This window comes from Strix uralensis, chromosome 3 (genome assembly GCF_047716275.1).
Source record: "Strix uralensis isolate ZFMK-TIS-50842 chromosome 3, bStrUra1, whole genome shotgun sequence".
Lineage (NCBI taxonomy): Eukaryota > Metazoa > Chordata > Aves > Strigiformes > Strigidae > Strix > Strix uralensis.
The window spans coordinates 90,208,343-90,221,740 of record NC_133974.1 but is presented as its reverse complement, the minus strand read 5'-3'; the positions used below and the strand labels follow the sequence as shown (position 1 = coordinate 90,221,740).

The following is a 13,398-nucleotide window of genomic DNA, read 5'->3' as shown; positions in this document are numbered from 1 at the left end:
ATTCAATGCAGTATGTGAAAAGCTGAATTCTAGAGGCTGGGCTGGGAAGTGTATGTGTTGGTAGCTGCATTGGTGGCATTCTGCCTCTATTTGCTCTCTCTGGCTTCTGCTGAAGAAACTCATCCATGCTCCATGTGACAGGTGGAGGTGGTTGGGTATTGTGAGTGTGCCACACTGTTCTGGAAAGCACTTTATTTCTAGGCTGTATCCTGACTTCTTGAATGGCCAAAGTGAATGATGTTTCTGGTATGAGCAGCGCAGCTTCATAAGCTCATGCTTATAACCAGAAGTGGATTTAATAGATCCAGCAATGGCTTCTTCTTGCTTCTCAAAAACTCACTCATTTCAAGGCCAGAAAGAACCTAATTCACCTTATCTGAGTACCTAACAGAGGCCACTTTATTTTATCCAACTACTCATGCATTGAACTCAGTAACTATACTGACCTGAAGTATACCTCCTGGAAAGGCAGCCAGTCCTACTTGGAAAGCATTAAGCAATGGAGAATCAACTGCTTCTCTTTGAAAGTTTACTCTATGATAGTCACCTCCAGCTTTAAAAATATATGATTTTTTAAATTGAAGTTGGCTGGTTTTTAATTCCAGACACTGGTTTTTGTTACACATTTTTCTGATAAGCAAAAGAGTCATTTAGCACCAAGTATTTTACCTCTATGAAGGTACTGTCACATGTATAAAGTCACCTCTCCATCTTAAAAACCAAGTAATCTTAAAATATTGCTATATGATTTTTTTCAGACCTAGAATAGTTTTATAGCTCATTTCAGCACTTTTGGAAACATTCTTTATAATAATGTTAATGTCAGATTTAGAAACACAATTCCCCTTGTAACTGGCACCATCCCTTGAGAATACTGTATGGATTTAAAAGTACCCAAAGTAACTCAGAGGAGGGTGAAAAGAGTTGAGAAGGTGAAAACTCTGCTCCGTTTCATGAGAGATCAGGAAATGAAGGTCCTTGTTTTACAAGGCATCCCAGTAGGTTTCACCAAGAGAAAGCAAATTCATTTGAAACAGTTGTTTGCTTTAGAGAAACAAGTGAGGTGCTGATCTTACATAGTTTGTGAAGACCAAAATTGCAAAGGATGATAAGAAGACAAAAATCGGCAAGGAGCTATCCCACCAGGTGGGAGGGAGGATATCGAGGTTCCAAGAGTCACCTTAACTGATGGGGCCTCAGTGGCTCTGCAAAAGTTGAGGCTGAAAACAGACACCCATAATTACTCTTCTGGCTCAGACATACAGTTCAAGAAATTTCTCTTTCACTATTTGCATTCTGCTGATTTGACTTACAAAATTGTCAATTGTTCTGCCTCTTTAAAAACATAACAAACAATTATATGTTGATTTTGTGACTATCAAATTTGTTTTAGAAACTGTTAATGGCTTCAGACTGATGTAGAGGAATCTAGACTTTCATCAAAAATAAACACATTCTGGCAACCTTTGGCTGCATCTACTCTGCTGAATTGGACAATGCCATGAATGGCACTAGAGGGCAACTGTTAAGTTGCTAGAATGATCCTTGGCACAGTTTTGTCCTAAACCAAATGACTCTCAGCTGGGATTATAATGCATGCTTTGGCAGTTAGTGTTGGCAAGGGCCTGGTCCCTATAGACAGCTTGCATGCAAAATCGATCCAGGAGTCTGCAGACTGCCTGGAGTATCATCACTGAAAGATGTGACCTGTTCTGTTCCTCTCCATGGGACAGGTCGTAATCCAAGCCATACTTTGAGGTTGCAATTCACATGCCAGTATTCTCAGCTGCTTCACTAATGGTTGTTTTGGTCCTGATTTAGATGGGACTTATGCCCTTGCCCAAACTAATATATCAGTGATACAGCATTATCATCTTAATTTTATTGCAACTTTTACTTTGAAGTTTGTCATAATGCCCTAAATATTAGGATCAAGAGATTACATGAAGACATTAACTTCATTCAAGTCTTGTAATACTGGCAGAGTAAACAATTGGCCCAAAGAGCTGTGGTGCAGTTAAATCCAGTTGGCAGCCAGTCACAAATGGAGTCCCCCAGGACTCGGTTTTGGGGCCACTCCTGTTTAACATCTTTATTGATGACATAGACGAGGGGATCGAGTGCACCCTCAGTAAGTTTGCAGATGACACCAAGTTGGGTGGGAGTGTTGATCTGCTCGAGGGTAGGGAGGCTCTGCAGAGAGACCTGGACAGGCTGGAGCGATGGGCTAAGGCCAACTGTATGAGCTTCAGTAAGGCCAAATGCCGGGTGCTGCACTTGGGCCACAACAACCCCCAGCAGCGCTACAGGCTTGGGGAGGAGTGGCTGGAGAGCTGCCAGTCAGAGAGGGACCTGGGGGTGTTGATTGACAGCCGGCTGAACAGGAGCCAGCAGTGTGCCCAGGTGGCCAAGAAGGCCAATGGTATCCTGGCTTGTATCAGAAATAGCGTGGCCAGCAGGGACAGGGAAGCGATCTCACCCCTGTACTCGGCACTGGTGAGGCTGCACCTTGATGACTGTGTTCAATTTTGGGCCCCTCACTACAAAAAGGACACTGAATTACTCGAGCGTGTCCAGAGAAGGGCAACGAAGCTGGTGAAGGGTCTGGAGCACATGTCGTAGGAGGAGCGGCTGAGGGAACTGGGGTTGTTTAGTCTGGAGAAGAGGAGGCTGAGGGGAGACCTCATCGCCCTCTACGACTACCTGAAAGGAGGTTGCAGAGAGCTGGGGATGAGTCTCTTTAACCAAGTAACAAGCGATAGGACAAGAGGCAATGGCCTCAAGTTGCGCCAGGGAAGGTTTAGACTGGATATTAAGAAACATTTCTTTACAGAACGGGTTGTTAGGCGTTGGAATGGGCTGCCCAAGGAGGTGGTGGAGTCCCCATCCCTGGAGGTGTTTAAGAGTCGGGCTGACATAGCACTTAGGGATATGGTGTAGTTGGAAACTGTCAGTGCTAGGTTAACGGTTGGACTGGATGATCTTCAAGGTCCTTTCCAACCTAGATGATTCTGCGATTCTGTGAAATAGAAAACAAAATACCATGAAAGACTAGCAATCTTCTTGTATAAATGTGATTATATATACTGTGATTATAATCACAAAATCTGTGGTTAAAATGAAAATGCACTGAAAGCAAAACCAAATCCACCCAGTTACTGAAATAAATGTGTTAGCAACATTCAAATAGTAAACGGTTCACTTGGTAACTTTCTTACCTCAGTTTCAAATAAATTGCCACAGAATTTAACAGAATCACAGAACAGTTGAGGTTGGAAGGGATCTCTGGAGGTCATCTGGTTCAACCCCCTTGCTCAAGCAGGGTCACCTAGAGCAGGCTGCCCAGGACTACATCCAGGTGGCTTTTGAATATCTATCTCCACAGATAGACATCTCCACAACCTTTCTTGGCAACCTGTGCCAGTGCTCGGTCACCCTCACAGTGAAAAAGTGTTTCTTCATGTTCAGATGGAGCCTCTTGTGTTTCAGTTTGTGCCCATTGCCTCTGGTCCTGTCACTGGGCACCACTGGAAAGTGCCTGGCTCCGTCTTCTTTACCCCCTCCCTTCAGGTATTACATGCATTGATGAGATCCCCCTGAGACTTCTCTTACCCAGGCTGAACAGCCCCAGCTCTCCGAGCCTTTCCTCGTAGAAGAGGTGCTCCGATCCCCTCTAACCATCTCTGTGGCCCTTCATTGCGCTCTCTCCAGTACCTCCATCTCCCTCTTGTGACACTGGGGAGCCCAGGCCTGGACCCAGCACTCCAGGTGTGGCCTCACCAGTGCTGAGCAGAGGGGAAGGTCCACCTCCCTCCACTAACTGGCAACATTCTTCTCAGTGCAGTCCAGGATACATACCATCAGCCTTCTTTGCCGCAAGGGCCCAATTTAGAGCTGATTTGCCATAAAGTACTAATAGGCAGAATGCTAATACTGCTGTGCTATCACAGTTCTGAAAGTTCAAGATACTATATAATACAAACAGATGATGATATAGAGACATCCATGACAGTGGTCTTGTGCGTCACCCTGAATTATCCCAAGCAGCCTATTCTGTTTTTCTTTGAGTAAGGGCTTGCGCTGCCCTGGTTTATCACAGGCTACCTATGGTTTTCTAGCATCTGAGGATTGCTGCAATTCAGACTCCACCTGTGGAGTCTCCTTAAATATGGAGAGCTTTCAGGAGGTAATTTGAATACTGGAGTAGCTCAGAGAAGCCAAAAGTGGGACTGCTGCCTCAGTGCAGAGTAAACGGGCAGAATGAAACAGCACAGCCAGCTAGAAAGGTGGGTGCTTGTTGGTGAGAAAACTTTCTATGCTTCCAAATGACACAGAACAGTTGCTAGATTAGCTATCAAGCCACAGACCTAAAGCATTCATCACATGTCCTGTTTCTGAACTTGCTAACCATTGTAAGAGCTCAGAACCCCAAACCTCTCTAATTCACATGGTTGGAAACAGATCCTACACAGGTAACTGAGGTATAAATATGTACCTGCAGATCCGGGGTATGAATTTACTACCCATCCAACTCTATATAAGGACGTCGGCCCTATTCTGTCCAGGTCCTGTTCCCTTCCTGGACTTTCCATTTCCATGGAGGAGAAACCCAGTTGCATTGGCTGGAAGCTGTGGCACAGTCCAGACAGGTTCCTGATTTTAACAGGAAAGGGCCTAGGACCTCCGGGGGAGGCATTTGCCCTGCAGTCCAGCATAGCTGGAGTTTCCACAGGGTGCCTGCATTGCTGGCTCAGACCACCCAGGCCACTGAGTCACAGGCTGGGCAGGCAACAGCAGTGGTACAGCGGCAACCCCTGCTGCTGGGATTCAGGCAGGGAAAAATTCAGCAGCAGAGGGGCTGCTCTACCTCATTTGTTTCTTCCATACATAGCAGGTAGGGGGGAAAAAAACACCAAAAATCATTAACGATGCCTGGCATTTCCCATTGTTAGGCCCCATCTTACGTTGTTTATAACTTTGCCAGCTCTAACCATACAGCCTGCAGTTTTCCAAGTTTGGTGCCCGCTCAAAGTTTTTGGAAAAGGTCAGCCAACAATTCAACTGTTTCTGAAAAGAAAGAAACTAACCATGTTAAAAAAAAATTAGTGTCATTTTCTTTGAGCTGCTCTAGCACCCCCAAGCTTTGGAGCATTCACATGAAACTTGTCAGGAGGTGGCCTTCCCATCTGGGACATGCCAAGCAAGAAGCCTTTGAAAATATGTGGTTTACAGTGATCAGGAGAAACATACCAGAGTTTATAGCTAATTTCCCAGGAGGAACTGTCTGCAACGACCATGTCCCAGCTTCTGGTGAGTGCAGAAACTGCAGTTCTGTGCTGTGTGGACTCAGTGCTTTACACCAGACACCAGATGAGGAAGATTCTCTTGTGCTCCTCAAGCTCCCCCTGCTTTTCATTCTGTGATTCTCTGGCTCAGCTTCAATGGGCTAGACAGTGAACTTGAGTGTGTTTCCTCATCTTCTTGTACCATTCAGTGGCTAAGCTGTTTTAGTGCTAACAAAACTAGGTGGGGCAGTGTGAGTCTAAAGATATCTTCCTATCTTCCTTCTCCCTGAAAGAACTCTGTTCTCAGGGATCAGAATATGAAAACCAGACCACACTGCAATAAAGTCGCTAGATAAAATAAGATGAATCAAAGGAGAGAACTGGGGGTCAGATTCCGATCTTGTGGCTGATTTATACAGATGCTGTTCAAGAAAATCTGAAGCAAAAGGAAAGGCAGCCTTAAAATATTAAGTCTCTCCCTATTGTTTGTGGGCTTTTGTTTGACATCATTTTTATATTCATCTCAGTAGTGATGCGAACACATTATTAAAAATGACTTGCCGCAAAACTCTGTGTGCACTAGGTTAAAGTTAATCCTGCAAGAGATTTATTCCTCCTTCACACACGCTGGAGTAATCATCTTCTCTGTCTTCCTCAAAACCTGTTCTTACACTTCCATCAGTGTTAGGAGTACAAACAACAGCAGCGGCTTATTTATTAAATTTCACAAGCCAAATTAATGCACACTTCTGCAGTTTTAATTTCTTTTCTACAGTTGCTTGCACAAGTCATAGAGGAGGCCTTTAACATGTGGTTTTACTAACCACATGTTGTTTGGTTCCTACTCTTTCTATGCACCAAAATCTTTGACCGAAGGAGAATTAATTTTCTTTTTTAAATGTTTTAAATTTAACCAGCTGGATCTAACATGTGATGCAAAGTCACAGTCATGCAGCTTCTTATGTCAGTGGATGACAATTTCTGCTAAGTAGTAAAAGACCACTTGTGACTGAGAGGGAAATGTCTGTATCAGATTATTAACCATGTGCTCTTGAAACATTAAAATTTATATGAGGATAGCACAATGAGCTATGAGGAAATGAACAGTTTCTTATTCAGCACAGGATACATCCGATGTAAAACAAAGCGTCAACAGCAGCTGATGTTTCCCAATGTTTCTTAACTTTGGCCTAGCTACATTCACATCAGCACTGGAAAGAGAGTTGTTCAAAATTGCATCAGTGCACGTATAACTTCTGGGAAGTCTAAGGAACTACCTTACGCAACTGTTCATCTGATCGAGTGTTCTCATTCAGAACTTAATCCTGCAGCCCTTTCTAAAGATGATGTATGTGCAATGAAAGGACTGCACACCTAATGGTACTCTCTACTCTCTGTGACCAAGCTCCAGGTCCTTTTGGTAAAAGTGACAGACCACTTCTTACTTCCACTGTGCTCTGATTCTGGTTTACAGGAGCTCTCTCAGATAAGAAGTTTCTCTGGACCGCAGAAGTGCCATCAAACAGAACCATTCTTTCTCACCCCGAGCCACCGGAGCAGGGACATACACCATGGACATCAGAGGAGGCACAAGCGTGTCAGATGGTGGCCGGCTGTGCTTTGGGAACACTACACTCCAGCCGTTCTGGGATTCCGCAGTGGGCCACACCGACTTGTCTACCTCCTGAACCCAGGGAAGAGACCTGCAGTAGTACAAAACCATCCTGATTTCCATCTATAATTTTCTTCTGAAAAGCCTCTTAAATCTACAGACCTCTAGATTTATAAATGACCCACAGTTTTTCTCCAGATGATTCCTGTTTATAAATTTATACCTCTGACATACCTCATTTTGTACCTCCTGTACACTTTGTACAATTAAATTCTGCAGAAGAGTTGGATTTTTCTCTTCAAAGATAAAATAAGCCAAGAGTTTTGAAGTTTTATCAGATATGCAAACAGCGCTTAGACTGTGCGTTCTTCCCCCCTCTCCGTTCAAATTCAGCAGGCCTGCAAACACTTTACTGTTGAAATATTTTTTTCCAGCAAATACTCCCACTGAATTATTTACTGTTGAGACATAAAAAAGCACTCAGAATCTCTGTAATTTACTGGAGCAGAAAAAGTCCAAATTAAATGGTCTGTGTTTTGTAGCTTGATCGTGCAGGCTCGAGATAATTTCAGGGCAAGATTCATTACTGCCTGGTGCTCCTTTGGGCTGGTGAAATGAACATTCACATATGCAGTCACAGGAAAAATAAATTTTGGTTTAAAATAAAGTTTTGGTGATCCTATACAAACCACACCCTTTCAGCACTGCACCTTGTCCTCTTCTTAAAACCCACTGATGTATACAAAGAATGATTCTGCAGCACTGCTGCTCCTTTCTCATCGCAATCCCTGATGTGGTACTTAGGCAAGAAGAATGAATTCTCAGGGGAAGGTCTGTCCAGCAGTTGAATGTGATGAATAATCATGCAGTGTTCAATTCCAAGAAAGAACATAAACGCTGTGGTACTTAGAGGAGTGTCTGTCCACAGAAACTACTTCAGAGCTCTAACTTATAGAGCAAGAGTGGGATACAAATCTCCTGACACATTTATCTAGACATCTTTTAGAGCCAACAGATAGAAACAGGCTTTTCTAGGTTATGCTTCATTTATCTCTTTTATCACCCTTTTGGATGAGATGAATCTCACCTTAAGAGTGCCACTTTCTCTCCACAGACTGGAAACTTTGCTGTTTAAACATTAGAATAATTCCCACCCCATTTGTCATTCCCTGCAAAGCAGTAGAACTAGGCCCCTTCATCTTGAATCCAACCGACCAGGATGATGAGTGGGAGACTACCTGAAGCTACCAGTGCTGTGTTTGAGATCTCAACCCCCTCTAGTTCGTATGCTGCACCTCCTTTAGAGTTTTAGTCTGAATCCAAAGCTTTTAAATCCAAGTGATTTTGAAATGATTCCCACAATCATCTCCAACTAACTACTGAGCTTTGATTTGCTTCATGAAACAAGTCTGAGTCCCTCACTGGTTCTCCTTCGGATGAAACTAAGGCAGAAGATGCACTCCATGAATGCCCCTTGTGTGCTTCTTTCGCTAATGTGTGTTCAACTCATGGGATCAGCCTCGAGGTAGTTTGAAGTAATTCCCCATGAAACTTGCACATTGTGGACGCTGGGTCCCCTTATCCGGCTGCTTCGCTACGGAGCCATTTCTTTTGGACTGCACTTCTTCCTAATTCAGATACAGTCTTAGATTTCTAAAACCTTTCCTACAGGCACCTTCCTCCACTGATGGTTCACAGACAGGAACTGTTGCTTGAACATAGGTGCTGATGCCACTAGCCTGCTATCATCTATACTGTTTTATGGCTAGCATACCCGGCACAGTACTGGTCCAGCCCAGCTAGCCCTTTCATACACTCTTTTATACACAGCTGGGAGACGGCATGTGCCAGAGACTGTATCCAGCAGGCAGCTTGGAGGCAGACAGGCATCTTCTGTGGGGGAACAGTGCTCTGGCATGTGGCTGACAGCCATAACATGCCACACGTCTCCGAGGCCAGAAAAGCCTTGACCTGTTTCACTTACTGCAACAAACATGACCTTAGCGACTACAACACTCTCTAAGGACAAGGGAGAAACGGCTGAAAGAGCTGCACTCCTCTGTTTGAAGTAACTGCCCCATAGAATAGCCAACAGAACAGAACGCGTGCCTCCTGGACTACAGGATGATCTGTAGCCTGGTGGTTTAGTCAGTCTCTGCAGAAAGAGAATCCCCTTAAACAGAAAAGGCAACCGAACACAAGTCTCCCACATCCTAGATTAGAGTGTTCACCACTCAGAGCTTGAATAAAAAACAATTGCCACCTCTGCTCCACAAGAGCATTTTGTGTGATGTTCAATCCTTTGTGGAGCTGGATCCAACTGCTCTCTCAGTGGAGCTGCAAAATGACAGGGATGCAACTGTAATTCATGGCCTTGAGGTGATACGCTGTAATGGCCAGTAACTGTATAGACAGAGGTTAATGTTCTGCTAGCCCTGCTGCAGCAGTCCAGCACCCTGACATCCTGACCAAATGAAGATCCCCGAGGAAACAGGCAAAGGAAAACCCAATTCCTGGACTGTAGTTTTAGGCAAACTGTTGTCAAAACTGCTTCGCACGGTTGAGACTGGAGGGTTTCTGAGCCCACCCCAAAGCTAGCACTTGCATTAGGATTGTCTCCACTTAAAAGTCGGGGCGCTTAAAAAGGTTAAGCACAGCCTGGTTATGTCAAATACGAGCTGGAGCCGTCAAGCTCGTAGGTTTCAGACCGGGTTTCCCTAGTCCTTGCCAGGGGCATCGACATTTGTTCGTTTTCACCCGGCCTTCAGCACCTCTCTGCCTTTACTCGCCACCTGCACGCGAACGGAGCGGCACCGCCTGCTCCCAGCGCCCCGCGCCCGGTGACCCCGCGGTCAGGCAGCGACCCGGGGGGGCACTGCCGGGCCGCGCTGAGCCTCGCCTCGCAGCACCTGCCGGGGGCTGAGGGAAGGCAGCCCCGCCGCTCCCCTCTCACCGGGGGCAGCCGCCTCCCCGCCGGGAGCCGCCGCCCCGCGCCCCTCCGGACAGCGCCTTCGCCCCGGAGCCGCCCGCCCGCCGCCCCTCAGCGACCGCCCTCGCGCCGCCCGCCCACCGCCGCCGGGGCTGCGGGGCCGGCGTGGGCCGGCGGAGGGAGGGGCCGGCGCGGGCCCCGCGGGGGGCAGCTCCCCTCGGGGCGGGCTGGGGCTCCTCGCCCGCGCCGGCGAGAGGGGCTGCGCCCTCTGACGAGCCCGGGCGAGGGGAGGCAGCGCGGCGGGGCGGGGCGGGGTGACCGCCGCGGCTCTAATTAAAGGCCGGGGCCAGCGCCGGCCGAGGGCCGTTCGCCGCCTCCGGTGCCCCCCCCGCACCCCCCGCCCGCCCCGAGCATGCAGTGCTTCCCCGGCCTGGTGCTGGCCCTCAGCTCGCTGCTGGGCGCGCTGGCGCTGCTGCAGCTCTCGCTGTACCTGCGGGTGCCGTCCCGCTACGGGAAGCACGAGGAGCGGCTGTGCCGGCCGCGGGGCCGGCTGCCGGCGCGCTGCGCCTGGTTCCTGCAGGAGCTGCCCTCGTTCCTGGTGCCCGCGCTGCTGCTGGCGCTGCGCAGCCCGCCCCGCCTGGAGCCGCTGGGCTGCCGCCTCCTGTGCTGCCTCTTCTGCTGGCACTACTTCTACAGGTACCGCCGCCGGGCACGGCTCCCGCCGCGCCCCCCCGGGGCCGCCCCCCGCGCCCGAGCGGCGGCTGCGGAGAGCCGCGGCCTCCCGTGGATAGCGGGGGAGGTGCCGAGGCGAGGGAACCCGCGGGAACGGGCGGCGGGGCCGGGGCAGGTCCGGGCTGCGGCTGCGGTGGGGCCGGGGCCGGGGCGGGTCTCGGCTGCGTCGCCGCTCCCCTGCGCGGTCCTTGGGCCGGCGGGAGGACGAAGGGGGCGGCCGCTCCGCGTCCCCGGCCGGGCTTTGCTCGAACGCAGGGGCCGGTCGGGTCTGCGCCTCTGCCCCGACCCGGCCACCGGGGGAAGAAGCAGGTGCCACTCGGGTGCTGCTTTCTCTTAAAAAAAAAAAAGGGGGGGGGGGGGGCGGGGACGAGGTTCCGCTAAACTGGATCAAAGTTCTGGGTGAAACTAATCCAAAGACGATGTAAAGGAACGTGCGAGGGGCTTATTGCGGGCCGGAGAAGCGCAGCGCCGGGAGCAGCGCCGGCCGTGGGCCCCCCGTGGGGCTGGCCCCGGGGCTGAACCGCCGCGGCAGCGGGGCAGCGAGTGACCGAGCCGCGCGGCTGTGCCCTTAGCGCGGGGACAGGGTCCCTGCAGGCTTGCCGCACCACTGCACAGAGGCTGGTGCTTTAGGCTCGGTTTGTCATTCCCACTTCACTACCGAAGTGCCAATTTATCTTTTTATTTTTTTATTTTTTTTTAGAAACTTTGTCAGTGAATGCTGTAACTCTAATTCATTCTGCATTTACTAATCAGGAGCTCAAAGAAAACGTAGAGTTTTGACCCACTGTTGGTGATAACTTTGAAGTGACATAGCTCTACAGTTGCCACCTGGTTCTGCAGTCAGGGGGACTTGGTCCTGGAGTATATGGCCAGAATATATCTGCTGACAGATTGAGCCGAGTGTGTTTTATCTGCTGCTCCACTTCCATTTTCTATGGAGTTCTTCCACGAGGAATTTGACTTTTGGGTCTCTGTTCACAGAAAAAAAAGGCTTTTCACAAATGGCAGGTGCACGTGACAACGTTATGCCATTACATAGTAAAGAGCTATGTAACATCTGAAGCAAAACTTTTTTCTGACTTGGTTTGCCATTTTTTACTCCAATCCCTATTTCTATTTTTTGTTTGGCTTCCTAGAAATAGAAAACATTAATGTAATAATTGATCAGAAATTATTATTTGCAACTCAACCAAAATCAATATGTTGAAAATCCAGCAGCAGTATCTCTGCAGACAGTTAGGGATAGAAACTCTAGGCTGTTGTAGATAAATTTAAAATGGAGAATGGTTTAAAGTGCTAAAATACTTATGTTAGAGATCTATTCGTTATCACTAACATTGTCTTTGCTGCACTAAGTCAGCTGGAGGACACTACCTATAACACATTTGGCTCCCAGAAGGCTAATGTATTAATGGTATGTAGTCATACTACATTTAATTTAATGCATTCTGCTGTTCTCAAGAATTCCCGATCATTTCAGAAACACAGAAATCAATGGTCACCACTAGATAACTGAAAGAACTGTTACCCTACCGGTATGCATACATCTTTTGAGTCAGTGGCTTCTTTTTTCAACATTACAGCTAGACTTGGGCAGAAGCACTGTGTTTTCATACATTTTCTTTCTCAAACAATTTGGGGTCTTCTTGTCTGTGGCTGGAGTATACTTTTTCCCTTTTAAAAATGAAAGTCCTCTTTTTAACCAAGTCTGTATAACAATTTTGTTTCTAATGCTGCATGTTACTCCAGTTTTATTCTTACAGTGTGCAGCCTCTTCTCATGCAAGCCATTCTGAGATTCTACCAAATCAATTAGTATTTGAAATGTCGTATTAAATATTAGTGCTCTGTTGTTATGTAAAAGAGCAACAAAAATTGCAATTAGGAGTTTTTCTGGGTGTCACCTGATGCTATGGGGACAAGCAGGTTCTGTGAGGGATCCTTGGTAGAATGACCAATGGCCACAGGATTGTGGTTGTAATCAGAGCTTTATTATTACATAAAAAACTTTAACAATCAGCATAGTTTATTGTTATCTACAATTTCTAGCAGTTAGTATAGCTTATTGTTACACAGAATTTTTAGCAGTTAGCATAGCTTACAGTTAAACAAAATTTCTAATAATTTACATGGCTTTCTTATTATCTAGAATTTTTATATACCTAGACTTTTTAGTCACCTGGACCCTCCAGATCAAGTCAAATCTTCATAATCAGCGTGTGATACCATAATTGTAATCTAGACTCAGACTTCACCTAAAAGAATGTAAGTTACTCAGTCCTTGGAGGAAGAAGATGACAATGGTGAAGGCATCCCTGACCACCGGGGGATAACAGGGTTTGCCATCCAGCAGCAGTTCCCCTCTAAGCCCATGTGCAGCTGCTGGATTTTATAGGCGGTATCTCATGTGCTGTTACGTTTCCCTGTTCCATAGCGGGTGCCACCACATCCTGGCGACAGCACTGGTGGGCAAACTGTCTTATTGCAATGTTGAAAAAGGGGTAGAAGAAGCCAGGGGGTTGGTGTGATATGTGATCAGCACGCTTATGTATTATGGCTGTTTGCCTTATAAAATGGCATTGGTTATGCTAACCGTATTACCAGGGACTACTGGTATGAGCAGGGGCTACTGGTCACACTGGGTTAGGACACTTCATCGGCATCGGTATTTGAAAAGAGGTTCAGTACTTTAATATAACAGCCAGACTTCATCCTGGTATTTTTTCAATTTATTATCTTTACTAGAAATAATCTAACAACAGTTTCAAATACTTTTGTGATTGAACTTGACTGCAGGTATAACGAGTAAAACATACAATTGATCAATAATAAAATTACATT

At 47.1% G+C, this 13,398-nt stretch overlaps 1 protein-coding gene across 1 annotated transcript in view; it reads left to right on the top strand.

The window, feature by feature from the left end:
* The first annotated feature begins 10,216 nt into the window (after nucleotides 1-10,216).
* Nucleotides 10,217-13,398, top strand: part of SRD5A2 (steroid 5 alpha-reductase 2) — a 28,147-nt gene continuing 24,965 nt past the window's right edge. The window contains exon 1 of the mRNA XM_074864831.1: nucleotides 10,217-10,522. Coding sequence (XP_074720932.1) covers nucleotides 10,239-10,522 — 284 coding nt within the window. The 5' untranslated portion in view covers nucleotides 10,217-10,238. The remainder of the gene's footprint in view (nucleotides 10,523-13,398) is intronic.